The sequence below is a fragment of the Papio anubis genome, chromosome 4, assembly GCF_008728515.1.
Source record: "Papio anubis isolate 15944 chromosome 4, Panubis1.0, whole genome shotgun sequence".
Taxonomy (NCBI): Eukaryota; Metazoa; Chordata; class Mammalia; order Primates; family Cercopithecidae; genus Papio; species Papio anubis.
In genome coordinates, this window is record NC_044979.1 from 143,405,016 (window position 1) to 143,429,810 (window position 24,795).

The 24,795-nt window shown below is 53.4% G+C and overlaps 1 protein-coding gene across 7 annotated transcripts in view; it reads left to right on the forward strand.

Moving 5' to 3' along the window:
* Positions 1-24,795, forward strand: part of TNRC18 (trinucleotide repeat containing 18) — a 123,947-nt gene that overhangs the window by 95,530 nt on the left and 3,622 nt on the right. For 6 of the 7 annotated variants that reach the window (XM_021935628.2, XM_031664926.1, XM_031664925.1 and 3 more), the window contains 8 exons: positions 8,629-8,781; positions 9,508-9,649; positions 12,724-12,841; positions 13,330-13,405; positions 13,511-13,619; positions 18,538-18,654; positions 19,457-19,621; positions 20,742-22,096. In XM_021935628.2, coding sequence (XP_021791320.2) covers positions 8,629-8,781; positions 9,508-9,649; positions 12,724-12,841; positions 13,330-13,405; positions 13,511-13,619; positions 18,538-18,654; positions 19,457-19,621; positions 20,742-22,096 — 2,235 coding nt within the window. The remainder of the gene's footprint in view (positions 1-8,628; positions 8,782-9,507; positions 9,650-12,723; positions 12,842-13,329; positions 13,406-13,510; positions 13,620-18,537; positions 18,655-19,456; positions 19,622-20,741; positions 22,097-24,795) is intronic. The other variant, XM_031664929.1, reaches the window with a different exon arrangement.

The window sequence follows — 24,795 nt, forward strand, 5'->3', positions numbered from 1 at the left end:
GGCATGAGGCCACCATGCTTGGCCACCCATTTCTTTCTTTCTTTTTTTTTTTTTTTTTGAGACGGAGTCTGGCTCTGTCGCCCAGGCTGGAGTGCAGTCGCGCGATCTCGGCTCTCTGCAAGCTCTGCCCCTGGGGTTCACGCCATTCTCCTGCCTTAGCCTCCTGAGTAGCTGGGACTACAGGCCTCGGCCACCGCGCCCGGCTAATTTTTTTTTGTATTTTTAGTAGAGACGGGGTTTCACTGCGTTAGCCAGGATGGTCTCGATCTCCTGACCTTGTGATCCGCCTGCCTCGGCCTCCCAAACTGCTGGGATTACAGGCGTGAGCCACCGCGCCCGGCTTACCACCCATTTCTTAGAGAGGTCCTTACTGTCTCTTCTTCTGTCTCAGAAGATGACTTTAAAAAGTGACTAAAATACTTGGAGGAGGCTGAGGCAGGAGAATGGCGTGAACCCGGGAGGCAGGGCTTGCAGTGAGCTGAGATCGCGCCACTGTAGTCCAGCCTGGGCGGTAGAGTGAGACTCCGTCTCAAAAAAAAAAAACAAAAAACAAAACCTGGGACCCCAAAGGAAGACAGTGATATTGACCACAGTTATCAAAATATTGAAAAGACCCTTCTGTGATATGGTACCTATATGTTCCTTTAGGGATGTATTTAATTAATAAGCACATCTGGCAGTGGGTCTAGTAAATACCATACTTAAAACTTTATTATTTTATGTTTTAGAGACAGAGTCTCACTCTGTCACCCAGGCCAGAGGGGAGTGCTGTGATCATGGTTCACTGTGACCTTGAACTCCTGGGCTCAAGCAGTCCTCCCACCTCAGACTCCTGAGTAGCTGGGACTACAGGTGCACACCACCATGCCCAGCTAATTTTTAAATTTTAAGTATAGACAAGGTCTTGCTGCGTTGCCCAGGCTGATTTCAAACTGTTCTCCTGCCTCAGCCTCTCAGAGTGCTGGGATTCCAGGCGTGAGCCACCACGCCCGGCTAGTGCAGTACTTCTGAAGCAATGAGTATAAAGGATGGTTTAAGGTTCCTGCAGTTAACTGTTGTGTGCTGCAAGACTCCGTGGTTTCCATAGGTGGCAAAGTCACCGGTACTGCAGGTACTTTTGTGGTTTGTGGCCTCTACTCTCACCTGAAGGAAAACCCCATTTTTTTTTTTTTTTGAGACGGAGTCTCGCTCTGTCGCCCAGGCTGGAGTGCAGTGGCCGGATCTCAGCTCACTGCAAGCGCCGCCTCCCAGGTTCACGCCATTCTCGTGCCTCAGCCTCCCGAGTAGCTGGGACTACAGGCGCCCGCCACCACACCCGGCTAATTTTTTGTATTTTTTGGTAGAAACGGGGTTTCACTGTGTTAGCCAGGATGGTCTCGATCTCCTGACCTCGTGATCCGCCCGTCTCGGCCTCCCGAAGTGCTGGGATTACAGGCTTGAGCCACCGCACCTGGCTGAAAACCCCATTTTTTTAAAAGATTAAAATATGAAAATACAGGTGGGATTTTCTTTCCTACCCATTTACAGATTTCCTAAATTCTCTCTGTGAACACCACAGAGTAAGAAAACTTGCTTTTCGACAACTTTATGATAATTGGACCTGTTACCCTTTTTGCACTGGCCACTGGGAAGCTAATGGCCAGTTGCTTCCTCCTCTTATTTGGATGCGTTCAGACTTAACAGCTAGGTTTTGACGGTGTTCTGACTCGGGCCTCTCCACCCTGAGCCCTGGATGTAGGACGAACCCTCAAATAACAATGACATTCTAGAGAAAATCACAAAAAAGATGAGAGTCACATTGATTTCCTGACAGAGGGGTAGTAGCGAGGAAGGGACCAATGTAAGCACCATCCATAGACACCTTGGATTTGTGCTCTTGTCTCCTCGTGGCAGAGGCCATCTCAGGTTTTTGAAGGCCTTGCAGGACAGGTGTCAACAATTAGTAACAATAATAATAATGATCCAGCCAGGCGCGGTGGCTCATGCCTGTGGTCCCAGCACTTTGGGAGGCCAAGGCCGGTGGATCACTTGAGGTCAGAAGTTTGAGACCAGCCTGGCAAACATGACAAAATCCTGTCTCTACTAAAAATACAAAAGTTAGCCGGGCATGGTGGCAGGCACCTGTAATCCCAGCTTCTCGGGAGGCTGAGGCAGGAGAATCTCTTGAGCCCAGGAGGCGGAGGTTGCAGTGAGCTGAGATCGCGCCACTGCCCTCCAGCCTGGGCAACAGAGTGAGACTCTGTCTCCAAAAATAAAATAACAATGCTACCAAGTAGCACATAGTAGGCCCAGACATGTTCTAACCCCTTCACCGTGCACACTTAACGTGCAGGACCATGTGAAGTGGGTTCCTCCTATGAACCATACTCTATAGGTGGCTTACATACTGACAGGCACCAGACTGGCTGTGGTGGCTCACACCTGCAATCCCAGCACTTTGAGGTGGGAGGAGCCCTTAAGGCCAGGAGTTTTGAGACTATCCTGGGCAACATAGCAAGACCCTGCCTCTACCCAAAAAAAAAAAAAAAAAAAAAAAAAACAATTAGCTGAGAGTGGTGGTGGCAAGTTACTGTATTCCCACCTACTCTGGAAGCTGAGGCAGACAGATTGCTTGAGCCCAGGAGGTAAAGGCTGCAGTGAGCTATGATCGTACTGCCTCACTCCAGCCTGGGCAACAGAGCCCAAGACTCTGTCTCAAAATAAAGAAAAACGCTGGATGCAGTGGCTCACGCCTGTAATCCCAGCACTTTGGGAGGCCGAGGTGGGCAGATCACCTGAGGTCAGGAGTTCAAGACCAGCCTGGTCAACATGGTGAAACTCCGTTTCTACTAAAAATAAAAAAAAAAAATTAGCTGGGCATGGTGGCGGGCGCCTGTAGTCCCAGCTACTCGGGAGGCTGAGGCAGGAGAATCTCTTTAACCTGGGAGGCAGAGGTTGCAGTGAGCCGAGTTTGCGCCACTGCACTTCAGCCTGGGCGACAGAGTGAGACTCCGTCTCAAAAAAAACAAAAACAAAAACAAAAAGAACAGCTATCTGTCCAAGGTTCCAGCAACGAATGATCAACAGAGCAGGGCTTCGAACACTGGGGACATAGCTTCAGTTCTGGCTTCTTAACCGCTGCCTCTTTGGGCGTTTCCCAGGCGTTCCTTCTGTTGGAGCCAAGGGTTTCCAATTCCTGGCATCTGAACAGCTGAATACCCAGCTATTATATCCAGCTATAATACCAGAGGCTCACCCAGTGTCTGCCTTTTGATAGTGTAGCAGGAACCTGGAACAGAACGGATTCCTTGTTGACAAACAGAGGCTCAAACACCCAAGGAAAATCACCCCACATCGCAGCATCCCAAGAACAGACACTGTTAATGTTTTTTGTTTGTTTTTTGAGACAGGGTCTCCCTCTGTTGCCCATGCTGGAATACAGTGGTGCAGTCATGGCTCACTGCAGCCTCCACCTCCCAGGCTCAGGTGATCTTCGCACCTCAGCCTCTGGAGTAGCTAAGACTATACATGTGTACCAGCATGCCTGGCTAATTTTTTTTTTTTTTTTTTTTTTTGAGACGGAGTCTTGCTCAGTTGCCCAGGCGGGAGTGCAATGGCATGATCTCAGCTCACTGCAATGTCTGCCTCCTGGGTTCAAGCGATTATCCTGCCTCAGCCTCCCAAGTAGCTGGGATTACAGGCATACACCAGTACATCTGGCCAATTTTTGTATTTTTAATAGAGGCAGGGCTTCTCCATGTTGGCCAGGCTGGTCTCAAACTCCTGACCTCAGGTGATCCACCCACCTCGACCTCTCAAAGTGCTGGGATTACAAGCATGAGCCACCGCACCCAGCCTGCCTGGCTAATTTTTAAAAATTTTTTGTGGAGACAGGATCTCACTATGTTGCCCAGGCTGGTCTTGAACTCCTGGTCTCAAGCAGTTCACTCACCTCAGCCTCCCAAAGGGTTGAAATTATAGGTGTGAGCCACCACACCCGGCCCAACATTTTTTTGAAATATACTTTCATACAGTATTCCCCCCTTAGCTGTGGAGGATATGTTCTAAGGAGCCCTGTGGATGCCTAAGACCACCATGGATAATACTAAACCCTCTATTATAAGCAATCAGGTACCGTGGCTGTAACTTACAGCTTGAGGTGCAACAGCAAAACTAGCACAGGTGTTTTTCCTTCTTTACAGTTTCACAGATAGAAGATTCTTTTTGTTTGTTTTTTTGTTTTTTGAGACACAGTCTTGCTCTTTCCTCCAGGCTGGAGTGCAGTGGTGCGATCTCAGCTCACTGCAGCCTCCGCCTCCTGGGTTCAAGCAAGCAGCTCTCTTGCCTCAGCCTCCCGAGTAGCTGAGATTACAGATGCCCACCACCATGCCCAGCTAATTTTTGTATTTTAGTAGAAACATGGTTTCACCGTGTTGGTCAGGCTGATCTCGAACTCCTGACCTCAAATGATCTGCCCACCTCAGCCTCCCAAAGTGCGGAGATTACAGTCACGGGCCACCGCGCCCGGCTGTATTCTGCTTTTCAGACTTAGTTCAGTCTGTGTTATAGCATGTGTACTGCCACGTGGGACGGGCTTTTTCTTTTCTTTCTTTTTTTTTTTTTTGAGACTGAGTCTCGCTCTGTCACCCAGGCTGGAGTGCAGTGGCGCGATCTCGGCTCACTGCAAGCTCCGCCTCCCAGGTTCCCACCATTCTCCTGCCTCAGCCTCCCGAGGAGCTGGGACTACAGGCGCCCACCACCTCTCCCGGCTAGTTTTTTTTCTATTTTTTAGTAGAGATGGGATTTCACCGTGTTAGCCAGGATGGTCTCGATCTCCTGACCTTGTGATCCGCCCGTCTCGGCCTCCCAAAGTGCTGGGATTACAGGCTTGAGCCACCGTGCCCAGCCTTTTTTTTTAAAAAAAGACAGAATCTGTCCCACTGCACAGACTGGAGTACAGTGGTGAGATCTTGGTTCACTGAGACCTCTGCCTCCCAGGTTCAAGCGATTCTCTTGCCTCAGCCTCCCGAGTAGCTGGGATTACAGGCGTTCACCACCATACCCGGCTAACTTTTGTGTTTTCAATAGAGACAAGGTTTCGCCATATTGGCCAGTCTCATCTCGAACTCCTGACCTCAGGTGATCCGCCCACGTCAGCCTCCCAAAGTGCTGGGATTACAGGCACGAGCCACCACGCCCGGCCTTCTATCTATATTTTTATTGTATTTATTTATAAGAGACAGAATATTGCTCTGTTGCCCAGTCTGGAGTGCAATGGCAATTGTAGCTCACTGCAGCCTCGAATTTCCAAGTTTAAGCAGTTCTCCTGCCTCAGTCTCCTCTGAGTAGGTGGGACCACAGGTGCACGCCACCACACCTTGCTAATTTTTTTTTTTTTAATAAGAGATGGTGGTCTCTGCCAGGCGTGATGGCTCATACCTGTAATCCCAGCATTTTGGGAGACCAAGGCGGGTAGATCACGAGGTCAGGAGTTCGAGACCAGCCTGGCCAATATGGTGCAACCCTGCCTCTACTAAAAAAAATACAAAAAAATTAGCTGGGGATGGTGGTGGGTGCCTGTAGTCGCTACTTGGGAGGCTGAGGCAGAAGAATCGCTTGAACCTGGGAGGGAGAGGTTTCAGTGAGCCGAGATTGTGCCACTGCACTCCAGCCTGGGTGACAGAGCGAGACTCTGTCTCAAAAAAAAAAAAAAAAAAAAAGGGACAGTGGTCTCACTGTGTTGCTCAGGCTGGTTCAAACTCTTGGGCTCAAGTGATCCTCCTGCCTCGACCACCTAAAGTGCTGGGATTACAGGTGTATACCACCACGTCTGACTAATTAAAAAAATACATGTTTTTGTGCAGATGGGGTGGGGTCTCCTTATGTTGCCCAGGCTGGTCTCGACCCCCTGGGCTCAAGCAGTCCTCCTGCCTTAGCCTCCCACAGTGCTGGGATTACAGGCATAAGCCACCACGCCTGGCCATCGGTATTTTTGTTTGTTTTTTGAGACAGAGTCTCACTCTTGTGACTGGAGTGCAGTGGCGCGACCTCAGCTCACTGCAACCTCTGCCTCCTGGGTTCAAGAGATTCTCTTGCTTCAGCTTCCTAAGTAGCTGGGATTACAGGCACATGCCCTCGCGCCTGGCTAATTCTTGTATTTTTAGTAGAGATGGGATTTCACCATGTTGGCTGGGCTGGCCTTGAACTCCTGGTCTCAAGTGATCCGCCTGCCTTGGCCTCCCAAAGTGCTGGGATTACAGGCGTGAGCCACCGCGCCTGGCTGTCAGTGTTTTTGAATGGTTGAATGTCATCCCACTGCCTGCCTGTCTCCCACCACTGACCCTGCTGGCGGTTGGTGGTTTGGGTGATGATGGTGTTTTGCTGTCATAATTACCAAAGCAGTGAGCGTCTCTGTTTTGTGTACAGAGCTTCTATCATGTCGGAAGTTATTTTCTTATTTATTTTATTTTTTTTGCAAAAAAGTAGGGGAAGGCTCCCAGCCATGGGTGTTCTGATCAAAGGGAAAGAAAGAGTTACTGGTTTTATCTGATTATAACAGTAATTTGGAAGATAAAGAAAAGAAAAATCCACTCAGGCTTTTTTTTTTTTTTTTCTGCTGTCATTTCCTTTTGTTCCCTTGTGGGTACAGCTGCAGGGACATGTACCAGGAGCTGCAGCTATCTGCTTAATGACAGATCCCAGAGATATGGGGACAGCGCCGCTAATATTCCTTCAACGCCTAAGATGCCTCTGATTCCAAAAGGATGACTTGCATTAAAGAGTTCAGCAGAAACAAGAAAATAAAACACACACACACACACACACACACATATACATGTATATATTTCCCCCCCAAAACGGGGATTAAACTGTATACTCTTTTTCCCTAGAACACGCCATTTTTTCTTTCTTTTAATGCTCTTTGCTTTGACTTTCATTTTGGATACGGACGCTGTGACTTCTGTTGTTGTCTTGGTAACATTTGACCATTATTATCTTTATTTATTACTTTTCTACCTCTCCTGGCCTTGGTTATTTGTGTTTTTTTGTTGTTCTGTTTGTTTGTTTTTTGACAAAGAGTCTTGCTCCGTCATCCAGACTGGAGTACAGTGGCCCAATCTCGGCTGACTGCAACCTCCACCTCCCAGTTCAAGCTATTCTCCTGCCTCAGCCTCCCGAGTAGCTGGGACTACAGGCGCCCGCCACCACGCCCGGCTAATTTTTTTGTATTTTTAATAGAGACGGGGTTTCACCGTGTTAGCAAGGATGGTCTCGATCTTCTGACCTCGTGATCCTCCCACCTCGACCTCCCAAAGTGCTGGAATTACAAGCATGAGTCACCACGCCTAGCCTTGTTTTTTTTTTTCTTAACTTTATTTTATTTTTGAGACAGAGTTTCGCTTTATTGCCCAGGCTGGAGTGCAATGGCACGATCTCGGCTCACTGCAACCTCCGCCTGCTGGACGCAAGTGATGCTTCTGCCTCAGCCACCCAAGTAGCTGAGATCACAGGCACCCCCCACCATGCCCAGCTAATGGCCATTTGTTTTAGACATGTCCTTTTTAGAAAGTGTAGACTTTTTAGCTGGGCATGGCGGTGCATGTCTGTAGTCCCAGCGACTTGGGAGGCTGAAGCAGGAGGATCACTTGAACCCAGGAAGTTGAGGCTACAGTGAACTGTCATTGCACCACGGCTCTCCAGCCTGGGCAACAGAGCGAGACCCTGTCTCAAAAACAACAACAAAACAGAGAGTGAAAAAACAGAGGCAGCCTACAGGTCCTTCTCACCGCGGGGGTGGTTAAAGTAAATGAATTACAGTTTCTCCATACCTTGGCTCAATAGGCTGCTGTTAAAATGAAGCTCCTTTTATGTGTATCAGTCATGTTACGGGGGAAACGTTGCAAGGCAGGACTATTGGTAAATTCCTACCTGTGTGTGGGTGTTTTTTTTTTTTTTTTTAAATACTCTGTGTGCATGGTTGCGTCTGCATAGCCTTCATAATTACAGGGTTGTGTGTGTTTGTGGAAAGTTCTAGAAGGACACACCATGCTGTTACTAGTAGCTGACTCTGTGGAGTTGGTAGGAGAGTCACTGGAGAGGAACTCACAACATATATACACTTCAGTGTTGTCTTTTTGGGTAGAGGGGGCAACAAGTAATACTAGTAATAAGATAATACACATTAAAAACAGCCTGGAATCCAGCACTTTGGAAGGCCAAGGCGGGAGGATTGCTTGAGGCCAGGAGTTTGAGACCAGCCTGGGCAACATAGCAAGACCCTGTCTCTAAAAAAAATAAAAATAAAAATTTAGCTGGGTGTGGTGGTGTGCACCTGTAGTCCAGCTACTCAGGAGACTGAGGTGGGAGGATTGCCTGAGCCCAGGAGGTCGAGGCTGCATTTAGTGGTGATGACGCCACTGTCCTCTGGCCTGGGCAACAAAGCAAGACCCTGTCTCCAAAAAAAAAAAAAAAAAAAAACCCAAACCAAAAACTCTTGCAGGGGGAGAGAGAAGGGACGTTTTGTTCCTCCCGGGAGGGCACACTTGGGGTGGTACAAAACTTGGGGGAGTGAGTGAGTGAAGGGGACAGGGTTGCTGCCTGCACTTTCTCTGCCCTCTGATGGCTCCTCTCTGCTGCTTCCTCCTCCAGAAGAAGAAAGGGAAAGAGGCCGGGCCAGGAGCTGGGGTGCCGCCGCCCCGAGCTCCCGCCTTGCCCTCTGAGGCTAGGGCTCCTCACGCCAGCTCCCTGACCGCTGCCAAGAGGAGCAAGGCCAAGGCCAAAGGGAAGGAGGTGAAGAAGGAGGTGAGGCTCGCGGTGCCCTGGTGGGGCACCGTGGGGGGGCTCAGCCATGCTCCTGTGGTCAGGGTAGGGGGCTCCACCTGCGCCCTGTAGCTGTGGCTCAGAGAGGTTGCAGGTGATGGGGGTGACCTGGCCGTCCCCGTGCTCCAGGGATAAGGAGATACTGGAGACTCTGCTCCTGTCTTCAGGAAATGCCTGCTCTAGCGGGGATGGGGGACACTGGAACAGAGACCAGGAGACCTGGGTGACAGGCCCCCAGCCCAGCACCAGGTCCTCACAGGGCCCTCAGGTTTGGGTGAATTTCTTAGCCTGAGTGGCAGATGATGGCGTGCCCACTCCCCACACCTGCTAGCTCCTGCCCAAGTGGTTTTTCCTGAAGCCCATTGGGTGTGGCTGGAGATGCTGCTGAAGTTTCTTTAAGGAGGGAACAGAGACACTCACCGTAGTGATGAACAGAGGTGTGGTAGTGAGTGCTGAGCACTGAGTGTTGATACTGAGCACAGAGTACTGAGTATTGAGCACCAAGTACTGAGCACCGGCCAGCTGGGTTTCAGGCCTATTTCACCCTCCCCCTGGCCTCTGGGGTGCCCCCAGCTGGGATCCCTGCCATGCACGTGACAGATTCCCCCTGTGGCCTGATTGTGGCTCCAGGTTTCCAGAGGGGTCCCTAGCTCGGCAGGACCCCCGTGCCAGGTCCTAAGTCATTTGTCGGCCGTGCTCTGTCCCCAGAACCGCGGCAAGGGGGGCGCCGTGAGCAAGCTGATGGAGAGCATGGCGGCCGAGGAGGACTTTGAACCCAACCAGGACTCGAGTTTCTCGGAGGATGAGCACCTACCGCGTGGCGGGGCCGTGGAGCGGCCGCTGACCCCGGGTGAGTGGCCGTGATGCTGCATGTGCCAGGCGGGGCTGCTGGAGCCTCCCTTGGGGAAGGCAGATCTGAGCAAGGCATGAGACGGAAGGGCTGGGCTAACTGGGGGCAGGGAACCGTAGGAGCAGAGGTCCTGAGGCCTTTACCCCGGTTGATGAGAAGGCTGGACTGGCTGCAGCTCAGTCCACTGGAGATGGGGCAAGAGAGCTGCCTTGGGGCCAGGGAGGAAGCAGGTCCTATGGGGCTTGGGAAGGAGTTCTGTGTTGGCCCCAAGGAAAGTGAGCAGCTCTGTGAGGTTAGATGTGGAGATGTGATATGCTCAGATTGACTTTAAAATGAGCTGTCTGGGCTGGGCAGGGTGGCCCATGCCTGTAATCCCAGCACTTTAGGAGACCGAGATGGGCAGATCACTTGAGGTCAGGAGTTCCAGACCAGCCAGGCCAACCTGGTGAAACCCTGATTCTACTGAAAAGACAAAAATTAGCTGGGTGTGGTAGCAGGCGCCTGTAATCCCAGCTATTAGGGAGGCTGGGGCGGGAGAATCGCTTGAACCTGGGAGGTGGAGGTTGCAGTGAGCCAAGATCATGCCACTGCACTCCAGCCTGGGCAACAAGAGCGAAATTGTCTTACCAAAAAAAAAAAAAAAAAGCTGTCTGGTGCTGCACAGAGAATGAGTGGGGGCCCCAGGGAAATCAGGGAGTCTAGTTAGGAGGCTGTGCTGTCCAGGTGAGAGTGGGTTGTGGCCTGGGGCTGCCACAGGGGCAGCAGCGGGGGAGGCGGGGCAGGGCGTGCACATTAGGAGGGAGACTGGATGGGAGGCAGTGTTGGGGGTGCAGGCAGATGAGAGGGGAAGGGAAGGGTGAGGACAGGTTTGCGGGGGGCTGGGCAGAGGCCCTGTCCCTGAGACCCGGGTCAGAGAGGGTCATGTGCTGGGCTTTGATAACTCCAGTCTGGGGTGCATGGGAGGCACCCCGGGAAGTCACGCCCAGGCTGGGACCCAGGGGTCTGTAGCCCAGAGGCGAGATTGTGGGTATATGGGGGAGCGAGTGAGAGAAGGAGTTGTCTACCCCAAGGCTGCACTGGTGAGCAGCCGCTGTTTGACAACCAGCCGCCTCCGTGTGCATCTCGGGGCGTGCAGGGCTGCTGGGTGGCTGTGCAGACCCCCACTGGCCTTGCTCCTGCAGTGACGAGCTGGCCAGGGGTCAGCTGCTCCACGTCTGTGGTCCTCTCTGCGTGTGTCGTTTATCCTGCCAGACCTGTGGCTTAAGAGAAGTTGAGCGTACGAGCTCTCTTGCCTAGGCTCAGCATTGGGCCCCAGCCACTTCTGAGAGTCACATGGCCAAGCCCAACGTCAAGGCGTGGGGAGTCCAGTCTGCCTGTGACAAGGCCACGTGAGGGCTCTGTGCAGGCACAGGCAGGGATACGGCAGTCCCAACCATCCCTCTCCCATCGAGCCATCTGGGTCTTTTTATATTCATAATGGGAATGTTGGGGACCGGGTGAAAGGTCCCACTGAGAAGGAAAGGCAGGCCCAGGTCAGGGGCGCTCCAGAGAAAGGGAGGCGCCCACAGGGAGAGGGAGCAGAGGGCTGGGGCAGTGAGAGTTGACCGCCATTGGGAAGTTTGCCCCTGGGCATTCATTTCCACCAGAAAGAAAAAGTGGACGGAAAGTCTCAGAGGTACGTGGGGTGTGGTCACCTGCACCTGTAATCCCAGTGCTTTGGGAGGCTGAGGTGGGAGGATCACTTAAGACCAGGAGTTTGAGATCAGTTGGGCAACATAGCGAGACCCTGTCTCTACAAAAAATAAAATAATTAGCCAGGCATGGTGGTGTGCACCTGTAGTCCCAGCTACTCAGGAGGCTGAGGTGGGAGGATGGCTTGAACCCAGGAACTCGAGGCTGCAGTGAGCTATGATCTTGACACTGCACTCTAGGCTGGATGACAGAGCAAGCAAGACCTTGTCTCTGAAAAGATGATGATGATGATGATGATGATTATTGTTGAGATGAAGTCTCACTCTCTGTCATCCAGGCTGGAGTACAGTGACGTGATCTCGGCTCACTTCAGCCTCCGCCTCCCAGGTTCAAGCAATTCTCTTGCCTCAGCCTCCCAAGCAGCAGGGACTACAGGTGTGCGCTGCCAAGCCTGGCTAATATTTGTGTTTTTAGTAGAGACAGGGTTTCACCATGTTGGCTAGGATGGTCTTGATCTCCTGACCTCGTGATCTACCTGCCTCAGCCTCCCAAAGTGCTGGGATTACAGGTGTGAGCCACCGTGCCTGTCCTGAAAAAAATTATTTAAAAAAAGAAAGAGGCCGGGCACAGTGGCTCACACCTGTAATCCCAGCACTTGGAAGGCTTGAGGTGGGTGGATCACCCAAGGTCAGGGGCTCGGGACCAGCCTGGCTAACATGGCAGAACCCTGTCTCTACTAAAAATGCAAAAATTAGCCAGGTGTGGTGGCAGGCGGTTGTAATTCCAGCTACTTGGGAGGCTGAGGCAGGAGAATCACTTGAACCCGGGAGGCAGAGGTTGCAGTGAGCCGAGATTGTGCCATTGCACTCCAGCCTGGGCGACAATATTGAAACTCCATCTCAAATAAATAAATAAAATAAAATAAAATAAAAAGAAAGTCCTAGAAGTTTGGCTGAGGGCAGCAGTAAGGGGGGTGGACGTCATGATGGAGGATGGTGGCTGTGAGTGTCTGGTGATGGCTGGAACCCAGAGCTTCGTGCCAGTCCCAGAGGCTGCCTTGGGGTGGGAAGAGACAGCACGTGCAGGCTTTCATCCCTGGGTTCACACCTGCCTGGGGTCTTTGCAGACATCTGGGGCCAGGCAGGGAAGGGGGCTGAGAGGAGAGGGGCTGCCCACGGCATCCTGTGTGTGCCCACCGGTACACACAGGTCTGCACAGGTACACACATGGGCAGACAAAAGATGTGCACACATCTCAGCCCCACAGGCCCACCCGGCACCAGGGCCTCCATTTCAAGGGGATGACTTAGGGGTGACGGGAGGAGGGAGAGGTGTCGCAGACGCCCCTGGTTCCAGCCTTGCCTCACGGTCCGACCCCTGCAGCCCCTCGGTCCTGCATCATCGACAAGGACGAGCTGAAGGACGGCCTGCGTGTGCTCATCCCCATGGACGACAAGCTGCTATATGCCGGCCACGTGCAGACCGTGCACTCGCCAGACATGTGAGTGGGGTGGGAGGTCCGGCACAGAGCCCCACGTCCCTTACCTGCCCCATGTCTCGGCCTCTGTGCCTGGCCGCTTCTCCTTTCTAGGCTGTGGCTTCCCCCGATGGCAGAGGGCAGGGGCATGAGTGGGCTCAGAGCTGACAGGGAGGCCCTGGGCACTTTGAGGGAATACTGGGTGAACCCTCCCAGGGGCTGGGCATGGCGGCTCCATGGCAGGAGCTATAGCGGGAAGGGGTGAGAGGGAGCGTGCTGGCCTCTCTCAGGATCTGGACTGCACCAGCCTGGCGTGCTCTGCAACCCCTAGTTCTACAGATGAGGAAAATGAGCCCAGAAAGGAGGAGAATTGCCAAATTCAGCAAGCCAGCAAACCTCTGAGTCCTGGTGTCACCTCCCAGTGGTCTGGGAGGCAGAGCTGGTGCTGGCGGAGTTGAGGCCCTCTGGGAGGTCTCAGCCTCTGCCACCTCATGCCTCCTTTGCTCCCGCAGATACCGTGTGGTGGTGGAGGGTGAGCGCGGAAACCGGCCTCACATCTACTGTCTGGAGCAGCTGCTGCAGGAGGCGGTGAGAGGGGGAGGGCGGGGCCTCGGGATGCTCAGGGTGGGCTGGGTGTCCAAGGCCATGGCCACAACTGTGTCCACACCTTGCACTCATCCCATGCCCTCCTAGATCATCGATGTGAGGCCAGCCTCCACTCGCTTCTTGCCACAAGGGACCAGGATTGCAGCTTACTGGAGCCAGCAGTACCGCTGCCTTTATCCAGGCACCGTGGTCCGAGGTGAGATGCCTCCTCCCCAGCTCTCCCCTGCCGCCTAACACCTCAGTATGGACTTATTTGGCTACTAAAACCTAACTCTTAACTGGCTTAAGAAGAAAGACTTGTGGGCTCACATAACTGAAAACTATATGGCCTTCAGGCATGGTTGGATCCAGGCGCCATTTAAACGATGTCATCAGGACTCCAGCTCGGAGTATCTGTCAGCAGTGCTGTCCTCTGTGCTGGCTTCACACTAGCTCCTTGGAGATTGTATTTTACCATCTTAAGAAATCTTACCATTGGACGATTTCTCAGTCCCAGTTTTCCCACACAAGTTCTAGTGTGAACTGACTTGGGCCACATGGTTTTCATTGATCCTACCGCTGTGAGTCTGATCGACTGTGCCTGGGTCAGATTCTCATCCCTGGGGCTAAGGAGTGAGGTCACCTCCCTCTTATTCATGGGCTGCGAAAGATGGGAGGGTGACTTCCCCTGCAATTCCCCCTCATTCTCTCTTATGTTGTTAGAATAAGAGAGAATGAGGCTGGGTGCGGTGGCTCACACCTGTAATCCCAGCACTTTGGGAGGCCAAGGTAGGTGGATCACTTGAGGTCAGGAGTTCAAGACCAGCTTGGCCAACGTGGTAAAACCCCATCTCTACTAAAAATAAAAAAATTAGCTGGGTGTGGTGGCAGGCGCCTGTAATCCCAGCTACTTGGGAGGCTAAGGCAGGAGAATTGCTCAAACCTGGGAGGTGGAGGTTGCAGTGAGCCAAGATTGCACCACTGCACTCCAGCCTGGGTGACAGAGTGAGACTACGTCTCAAAAAAAGAAAAAAGTATGGAGTCTGGATGGAGAAAAACAACGAGTACCCTAGGAAATGTAGGTGTGGATATCAGACAGGCAAGAAAGACAGTCAAATGGTCCAACCCTTAGCTCTTGCAAAAGCAGTGTATCCTAGAGAGGGAGTATGGATGTGGATTAGACATTCTCCGCCCCCGCAAAACAAAAAAAAGCCCACCCACGTGCCAAATACAGTCCACTGCTTGGCCTAACATCCATTCATACCCAGAAAATGGAAACCAATGCCAGCTCAGCAGAACAACAGATGACTGGTCCAGCCTGAGTAGAGGATCTCAGGCCAGGAAGATTTATTTTTTTCCACCGTATTAGTCACTCATTTATCATCCAAATTCTGAAAGTGCTGTTAATAAGGTAGAAGTTGGCTTTAGATTCAGATTTCCTGGCACACGCTGTGCCCCTGTACTGGGAGGTGCTGGCTGTGTTCTAGGCCTGCCTCATGGGTATCATTCTGGATTCTTGGGCCTTCCCTGTCCCTCATCCTGGGAACTGCTTTTGTTGCATTGCATGTTTTTCTCTTTTTTTGGTTCAGTTCCTTGTTTTAAGCAGTGGATCTTTCAGTAGCTTTCTGAGGAAGAGTATGTGGGAGTTAAATTTCTCACATCCTTGTGTGTTGGTACTCTCTTCATTCTACCCTTATTTTTTTAGAGATAGTTGAGCTGGATACCCTTATTCTTTAGAGATACTTGAGCTGGATATAAATTCGCAACTGGAAATAGTTCCCTCTCACCATTTCAAAGACATTTTTCTATTTTTATCTTGCTTCCCATGTTGTTGAAGACATTCAACGTTGTGATTCCCAAATCACTGTAGAAGGCTTGTTTTTTTAATCTCTGGAAACTTTTAGGACCTTCTCATTATCCCTAGATCTGCAATTCCGTGTGTGTGTGTGTGTGTGTGTGTGTGTGTGTGTTCTCATCATGCTGGGTATCTGCAGAGGGAGGCTTTGATTTTGAGGCAAATTTCCTTGAGTCCTGGAAGCTCTACTTGTGAGCACAACTTGAATAACTGCCCTTGTGAATTTCATGTTTTTTCTGGAACTTGGGCTAGTCCCATGGTCCCTGGCGTGCATGTCTTTTTTCCTGTTATTATTTTCTTACTTTGTTCAACTTATGGAGATATTTTCTCTACTTTTATCTTCTAACCCCATCTGCTTTCTTGAATTTTTTTTGTTTTTTTGAGACGGAGTCTCGCTCTCTTGCCCAGGCTGGAGTGCAGTGGCCGGATCTCAGCTCACTGCAACCTCCGCCTCCCGGGTTTACGCCATTCTCCTGCCTCAGCCTCCTGAGTAGCTGGGACCACAGGCGCCCACCACCTCACCCGGCTAGTTTTTTGTATATTTTAGTAGAGACGGGGTTTCACCGTGTTAGCCAGGATGGTCTCGATCTCCTGACCTCGTGATCCGCCCGTCTCGGCCTCCCAAAGTGCTGGGATTACAGGCTTGAGCCACCGCGCCCAGCCTGTTTTCTTGAATTTTAAAAATTTCTGCTGTCATTTAAAAACTTCTCCACCAGCTGCAGTGGCTCACGTCTGTAATCCCAGCAATTTGCGAGCCTGATGCGGGTAGATCACTTGAATCCAGGAGTTCAAAACCAGCCTGGGCAACATAGCAAGACCCTGTTTCTACAAAAAGATAACAAAAATTGGCCAGGTTTGGGCCGGGTGTGGTGGCTCACACCTGTAATCCCCACACTTTGGGATGCCAAGGTGGGCAGATCACCTGAGGCCAGGAGTTTGAGATCAGCCTGGGCAACATGGTGAAACCCCATCTTTACTAAAAATACAAAAATAAGCTGGGCGTGGTGGCAGGTTCCTGTAATCTGAGCTACTCGGGAGGCTGAGGCAGGAAGAAATACCTAAACCCAGGAGGTAGAGGTTGCACTGAGCCGAGATCACACCACTGCACTCTAGCCTGGGTAACATAGTGAGACTCTGTCTCAAAAAAAAAAAAAAAAAAATTATCTGGGCTTGGTGGTGTGCACCTGTTGTCCTAGCTACTTGGAAGGCCGAAGTGGGAGGATCACCTAAGCCTGGGTGATGGAGGCTGCAGTGAGCTATGATTGCAACATTGCACTCCAGCCTGGGTGACAGAGCGACACCCTGTCTCAAAAAAAAAAAAAAAAAAAAAAAATCCTACAGAGTTATTTCTTATTCTCTGAGTATTTTTAAAAAAATTTTTTTAGCTGGGCATGGTGGCTCACGTCTGTAATCCCAGCACTTTCGGAGGCTGAGGCAGGCGGATCATGAGGTCAGGAGATCAAGACCATCCTGGCTAACACAGTGAAACCCCCTCTCTACTAAAAAAAAATGCAAAAAATTAGCCGGGCTTGGTGGCGGGTGCCTGTGGTCCCAGCTACTGGGGAGGCTGAGGCAGAAGAATGGCGTGAACCCGAGAGGTGGAGTTTGCAGTGAGCTGAGATCGCACCACTGCACTCCAGCCCGGGCGACAGAGCAAGACTCCGTCTCAAAAAAAAAAAAAAATTTTTTTTTTGTTTTATCAACACAGTTGTTTTTAAACTTCCTGAGAGGATTGTTTTTCATTTTAACTTTCTGTATTTTTTTTTTTTTTTGAGACAGAGTCTTGCTCTATTACCCAGGCTGGAGTGTGGTGGAGTGATCTCAGCTCACTGCAACCTCCACCTCCTGGGTTCGAGTGATTCTCCTGCCTCAGCCTCCCGGGTAGCTGGGATTACTGGCATGCATCACCATGCCTAGCTAATTTTTTGTGTTTTTAGTAGAGACAGGATTTCACCATGTTGGCCCGAGTGGCCTCGAACTCCTGACATCAGGTGATCTGCCTGTCTCGGCCTCCCAAAGTGCTGGGATTACAGGCGTGAGCCACTGCACCTGGCCTCATTTTAGCTTTCTGCAGCTCCCTCTCCCTTCCCGGTCTCCGTTCCTTCTGTTTGCTGGTGCTGTGCCCTTTCTCTGGTTAGAACTCCTTAGGCTTCTGGGGACCTTGAATGAAGGAAACATTATCAAGCCGGTGGGAGCTCTGCGCACTCACGAGTCTTTGTCATCGCGAGTGGACAGGAATGTTTTGTTAAGGGACTGCTCAGATTCTGCAAGACTCACATCCTTGGGGATATAGTCCCAGCACCTGGCGTTTGGGAAGAGGGCTGGGCTGTCACCCTTTGGGGGGCCTGTCCAACCTCCTCCCTGCACTCAGTGTCCTTCAGTCTGGAGCCTCTCTCTGGGGTAAACCCTCCAGCTCCTGCCAGCTGGGCCTCCCTCAGCCCATTCAGTGTTGAGGTCTCCCTCAGCCCTGCCTCCGGAGGTGCTTGGGGCCTCTCGGGTCCGAGCCTTGGCAGGATTCTCTTGGGAACACCACCACCTCCTCGTGGGTATCACCTCCTCCTAAGAGATCAAAGCCCGCTCCTGCACGTTCATCCCAGCATCTCTCCCAAAATGCCACCATTTCCCACTGCTGCCCTCCCCTTTCCCATTCTTAGTGTCCTTCAGGGTTGACACCCGCTTCCCTCCTTTGCTGTGGTTGCAGGAGGGTCTTGGGTGTGAGCGGGCACAGGTGCATGTGCTCCGCTGCCTTTTGTCACCCAAAGTCAGCTAGAAATGGGAGACCCAGGCCAGGTGCAGTGGCTCACGCCTTTGGGAGCCACTTTGGGAGGCCGAGGTGGGTGGATCACCTGAGGTCGGGAGTTCGAGACCAGCCTGATCAACATGGAGAAACCCTGTCTCTACTAAAAATACAAAATTAGCCGGGCATGGTGGTGCATGCCTGTAATCCCAGCTCCTTGGGAGGCCAAGGCAAGAGAATCACTTGAACCCGGAAGGCGGAGGTTGCAGTGAGCCGAGATCGCGCCATTGCACTCTAGCCTGGGCAACAAGAGCAAAACTCCGTCTCAAAAAAAAAAAAAAAAAAAGGGAGAGCCAGTTCTCCTGCCCAGATGGCCTGGCTCTAACACCCACATTCTGAGCCACCGTAAACCCTCACCCATGTCCCCACTGCTGTACCATAGAGACCAGGGCTGCACAGGGGCCGGTTTCTGCTGTCCCCACCCTTGTGCCTCACTAGGGAGCTGGAGGTCCAAGGGCCTCCCCTGAGCCTCTCCTCCCACAGGGTTACTGGACCTGGAGGACGATGGGGACTTGATCACTGTGGAGTTTGACGACGGAGACACTGGCAGGATCCCCCTCTCACACATCCGCCTCCTGCCCCCCGACTATAAGATCCAATGTAAGTGACAAGCTTGTGACACCCAGGCTCCTGCCAGGGGCTGCCCATCCAGGCTCTTGCCCTCCAAGCCCAGCTCTGGGCTCTGTCTGAAGTCATTTGGAGCCATAGGTGATGGAAGTAGCAGAAACCATGGATGGGCTCCTGTGAGATCCCAGGGCTCCCAGGTCCTGGGTCCATGAGGACAGCCCAAGCCCAGTGGCCCAGGCCATGGGAAGCTGATCAAAAATTATTAATGGCTGGGCGCAGTGGCTCACACCTGTAATCCCAGCACTTTGGGAGGCCAAGGTGGCCAGATCACAAGGTCAAGAGATCAAGACCATGCCGGCCAACATGGTGAAACCCTGTCTCTATTAAAAATACAAAAATTAGCTAGGCGTGTTGAGACGCGCCTGTAGTCCCAGCTACTCGGGAGGCTGAGGCAGGAGGATCCCTTGAACCCGAGAGGCAGAGGTTGCAGTGAACCGAGATCCTGCCACTGCACTCCAGCCTGGCGACAGAGCAAGACTCTGTCTCAAAACAACAACAACAACAAAAAAAAACAAAGTCAGCATCTTTATCCACCTGTCCCAGTTCCACAAAGTGCTTTGTTTTACTTCATTCATTCAGGGGCCTCTGGCTGCTCCCTGTAGACGGGATTTCCCCCGCTGGACCTCACAGCCTATCGTGGGAGCCCACCCGGGGTCAGCCACCCGGCGTTGGTTGCTTCCGCCCCCATCCCTGATCCCCAGGACAGACCAGGGTCTTGGAAGCTCCAAGCTGGGGACCCCAGGCCTGATGAGCCACTCTGTCCTCTGCCCTGCAGGTGCTGAGCCGTCCCCAGCCCTCCTGGTGCCGAGTGCCAAGCGCCGTAGCCGGAAGACCAGCAAAGACACTGGGGAAGGCAAAGACGGTGGTACGACTGGGTCGGAGGAGCCAGGAGCCAAGGCCCGTGGGCGTGGGCGGAAACCCAGCGCCAAGGCCAAGGGTGGTACGTTGAACCTGGCCCCAGGGCAGGGGCAGTGGGTAGAGCTCCTTTGTGCATCCAAACTCAGGGCTTGGGAACCTGCCCAAGTGCCTACCTGCTGTCTGTAAGAACTCTTGAGCTGGGTGCGGTGCCTCACGCCTGTAATCCTGGCACTTTGGGAGGCCGAGGTGGGCAGATCGCCTGAGGTCAGGAGTTCGAGACCAGTCTGGGCAACATGGTGAAACCCCGCCTCTACTAAAAATACAAAAATTAACCGGGCATGGAGGTGAGTGCCTGTAATCCCAGCTACATGGGAGGCTGAGGCAGGAGAATTGCTTGACCCCGGGAGGTGGAGGTTGCAGTGAGCGAAGATCGCGCCATTATACTCCAGCCTGGGTGACGAGTGAAACTCCGTCTCAAAAAAAAAAAAAAAAAAAAAAGACCTCTGTACCTCTGCACCTGTACCGCAGGATTGTTCTGACCAGGTGACAGATGAGGAAACTGAGGCTGAGGGAGGCAGGTTGGTTTGTCAGAGGCAGAGCTGAGCTGTAGCCGGCCTGTGTTTCTTTCCAGAATCCAGAGAAAATGCTTTGTGCAGGCTGAAAGCAGAGGCTATTGGAGACCCACTTTGGGGCCAACACAACTTAAGGTTGTTATAGGGGAACCGCCGAAGGAGGCCTAAGAAGGCCGCAGCCAGGTTCCGCTCAAGAAGTAGCAGAGCCAGGATTGAAACCAGGCCGTTCTGCTGGGCTCGGTGGTCCACGCCTGTTCTCAGCACTCTAGGAGGCCCAGGCACAGGGATCGCTTGAGCCCAGGAGTTTAAGACCAGCCTGGGCAGCAGAGCAAAACTGTATCTCTACAAAAAAAAAAATAATAATACAAAAATTCCCCAGGCATAGTGGCGCATGCTTGTGGCCTCAGGTTACTTGGGAGACTGAGGCTGGAGGCTCACGTGAGCCCAGGGAGGTTAGGGCTGCAGTGAGCCCTGATCACGCCACTGCACTCCAGCTTGGGGGACTGAGACCCCATCTCAATAAAACAAAAACAAAACCCACAGAAGCAGGCCTTCCTGATGAAAGCCACAGCTCGTCTCTGCCAGGAAGCCCCCGCCCCAGCCTCTCATCTGTTTTCTTTTGTTTTGCAGACAGAGCCGCTACCCTGGAGGAGGGGAGCCCAACAGATGAGGTCCCCAGTACCCCCTTAGCCCTGGAGCCGAGCAGCACCCCAGGTTCCAAGAAGAGTCCCCCAGAGCCTGTGGACAAGCGAGCCAAGACCCCCAAGGCGCGCCCAGCACCGCCACAGCCCAGCCCCGCACCACCCGCCTTCACCAGCTGCCCAGCACCCGAGCCCTTTGGGGAGCTCCCAGCCCCTGCCTCCACCCTGGCCGCAGCACCCCTCATCACCATGCCCGCCACACGCCCCAAGCCCAAGAAGGCGCGGGCAGCCGAGGAATCAGGTGCCAAAGGCCCTCGGAGGCCGGGGGAGGAGACTGAGTTGCTTGTCAAACTGGACCACGAGGGTGTCACGTCACCCAAAAGCAAGAAGGCTAAAGAGGCTCTGCTGCTCCGGGAGGACCCAGGGGCCGGGGGCTGGCAGGAGCCCAAGAGCCTCCTGAGCCTGGGCAGCTACCCCCAGGCGGCCGGCAGCAGCGAGCCCAAGGCACCCTGGCCCAAGGCCACGGAGGGGGACCTCGCCCAGGAGCCCGGGCCGGGGCTCACGTTCGAGGACTCTGGGAACCCCAAGAGCCCGGACAAGGCCCAGGCCGAGCAGGACGGGGCGGAAGAGTCCGAAAGCAGCAGCAGCAGTAGTGGCAGCAGTAGCAGCAGCAGCAGCAGCGGCTCTGAGACGGAAGGGGAGGAGGAAGGCGACAAGAATGGGGATGGGGGCTGCGGCGCCGGGGGCCGTAACTGCAGCGCTGCCAGCTCCAGGGCAGCCTCACCGGCCTCCTCCTCCTCCTCCTCTTCCTCGTCCTCTTCTTCTTCCTCCTCCTCCTCCTCCTCTTCCTCCTCCTCCTCTTCCTCATCCTCCTCCTCCTCTTCCTCTTCATCTTCCTCCTCTTCCTCCTCCTCCTCCTCTTCCTCGTCCTCATCCTCGTCCTCCTCCTCCTCCTCTTCCTCTTCCTCCACCACAGACGAGGACTCTTCCTGCAGCTCAGACGATGAGGCAGCCCCCGCCCCCACGGCTGGCCCTTCTGCACAGCCGGCACTCCCCACCAAGGCCACCAAGCAGGCCGGCAAGGCGCGGCCCTCAGCCCACTCCCCAGGCAAGAAGGCGTCTGCGCCCCAGCCCCAGGCGCCTCCTCCGCAGCCCACACAGCCTCTGCAGCCCAAGGCTCAGGCCGGGGCCAAGAGCCGACCGAAGAAGAGAGAGGGCGTCCACCTCCCCACCACCAAGGAGCTGGCCAAGAGGCAGCGCCTGCCGTCCGTGGAGAACCGGCCCAAGATCGCCGCCTTCCTGCCAGCCCGGCAGCTCTGGAAGTGGTTTGGCAAGCCCACCCAGGTAACCAAGCTCGCTCTCGGGCGGGGCACAGGGGCTGGGGGCCTTGTCTCTCTCTGCTGAACCCACGGCTTCACGCGGTGTCTCCGCGTGTGGTAACCTCCCAGAACCCCAGGGTGGAGGACTGGCGTCCCACTTGATGGATGGGTACACTGAGTCTCAAAGTGTCCTCAGGTACCTGGGTCTGTCGGACTCCGATGCCTGAGTCCTTCAGAGCAGAGCAGTCCTGCCCTCTGGTGCCGGGACGCAGAGCCACCCTCATGTGGAGACCAAATGAAGGAAACCGCAAAGATCAGCACAGACCCACAGGCGTCAGCGCCACGTGGAAGGAAGGGGTTTTCCAGGCCTCTGGGTTTTTTTTTTCCTTTTTTGAAACCGAGTCGCTCTCTGTTGCCCAGGCTGGAGTGCGGTGGTGCGATCTAGGCTTACTGCACCCTCCACCTCCAGGGTTCAAACAGTTCTCCCGCATCAGCCTCCCAAGTAGCTGGGATTACAGGCACCCGCCACCATGCCTGGCTAGTTTTCATATTTTTAGTAGAGATGGGGTTTCACCTTGTGGGGCAGGCTGGTCTCGAACGCCTGGCTTCAAATGATCTGCCTGCCTCGGCTTCCCAAAGTGCTGGGATTACAGGTGTGAGCCACCACGCCTGGCTTTTTTTCTTTTCTTTTCTTTCTTTTTTTTTCTTTTAGAGACAGGATCTTGCTCTGTCACCCAGGATGGAGTGCAGTGGCGCTATCACAGCTCACTGCAGCTTTGAACTCATGGGCCCAAGCAGTTTCCCCGCCTCAGCCTCCTGAGTAGCGGGGACTCCAGACGTGTGCCACCATGCTGCCCAGCTGGTTTTTAAATTTTTTTATAGAGACAGAGTCTCACTATGTTGTCTGGGCTGGTCTTGAACCCCTGGGCTCAAGTGATCCTCCTGCCTCAGCCTCCCAGAGTGCTGGGATTCCAGGTGCTAGGCCTGACAGCCTGTTGTGTGTGGCGTTTGCAGTGTTCCCAGCCATGCCCCGGGCTCCCAGCCACCAGTGTAGCAGTCCCAGCAGAAGGTGCCTCCTTCCCGGGTTTGCCAGCAAAAGTCCAGGGTTGAATCTCCTTGGCCTGGCCGGGATCTCGTGTCCACCCCTGAGTGAATTAATATGGCCTGGAAGTCAGACAGTCCTGGCTGGCCAGGTCGGGGTCCTGTGTCCGCTGCCTGCAGCAGTGGGTTAGTTGTTCAGAAGGAGCCCTTCCAGCCTGCCTGTGGCTGGCTATACACTCGCACACACACATGCACACAGTGCACTCACAAACACAGCCACATGGACACACGCATACATATGCATGCACATGTACACACGAATGCACGTACAGCCACACACAAAGGCAAGTACACGCACGCAGACATACACGTGAATGCACGCATGTACATGAACCATGTAAACATGAACATGCACACAAATACACTACACACTACACCCACACACATGCACACAAGTACACTACACCCAAATGCACGCTTGCACACGTACACAAATGTAGGCGCATACATGCGTGCACATGCATCCATGCACACGAGCACCTGCACAAATGCACAGATGAACATGTGTACACAGGCACATACACATGGCAGGACCCAGTGTGAGAAATGAGAGTGGTTCAGACAGGCTGGCAGTGAGCCCCCAGTGTGCCGTAGGTGTGGGGCAGGAGCACCTGTTCCAGTAGGAGTCAGTGGTGTCTCAGGCAGCATTTCCAAAGCTGCTGTAGAACGGAGTTTCCAGTCTGTCTTGTGCACGTGCAGTGGTTGAAGTCTGTAATCCCAGCACTTAGGGAGGCTGAGGCGTGAGGATCACTTAAGCTTGGGAGTTCAAGGCTGCAGGGAGCTTTGATTGTGCCACTACACTCCAACCTGGGTGATACCTTGTCTTGAAAAAAATAATAGTTTTAGCCGGGCGCGGTGGCTCACGCCTGTAATCCCAGCACTTTGGGAGGCCCAGGCAGGAGGATCAGTTGAGGTCAGGAGTTCAAGACCAGCCTGCCAACATGGTGAAACCCCATCTCTACTAAAAATACAAAAATCAGCCAGGCGTGGTGGTGCACACCTGTAATCCCAGCTACTTGGGAGGCTGAGGCAGGAGAACTGCTTGAATCTGGGAGGCGGAGGCTACAGTGAGCCAAGATCGTGCCACTGCACTCCAGCCTGGGCAATAGAGTGAGACTTCGTCTCAAAAATAATAATAGTGGCCGGGCGCGGTGGCTCACGCCTGTAATCCTTGCACTTTGGGAGGCCGAGGCGGGCGGATCACGAGGTCAGGAGATCGAGACCATCCTGGCTAACACGGTGAAACCCCGTCTCTACTAAAATACAAAACATTAGCCGGGCACGGTGGCGGGTGCCTGTAGTCCCAGCTACTCGGGAGGCTGAGGCAGGAGAATGGCGCAAACCTGGAAGGCGGAGCTTGCAGTGAGCCGAGATCGCGCCACTGCACTCCAGCCTGGGCAACAGAGTGCAGACTCTGCCTCAAAAAAAAATTAAAGGCCGGGCGCGGTGGCTCACGCCTGTAATCCCAGCACTTTGGGAGGCCGAGGCGGGCGGATCACAAGGTCAGGAGATCGAGACCACGGTGAAACCCCGTCTCTACTAAAAATACAAAAAATTAGCCGGGCGCGGTTGTGGGCGCCTGTAGTCCCAGCTACTCGGGAGGCTGAGGCAGGAGAATGGCGC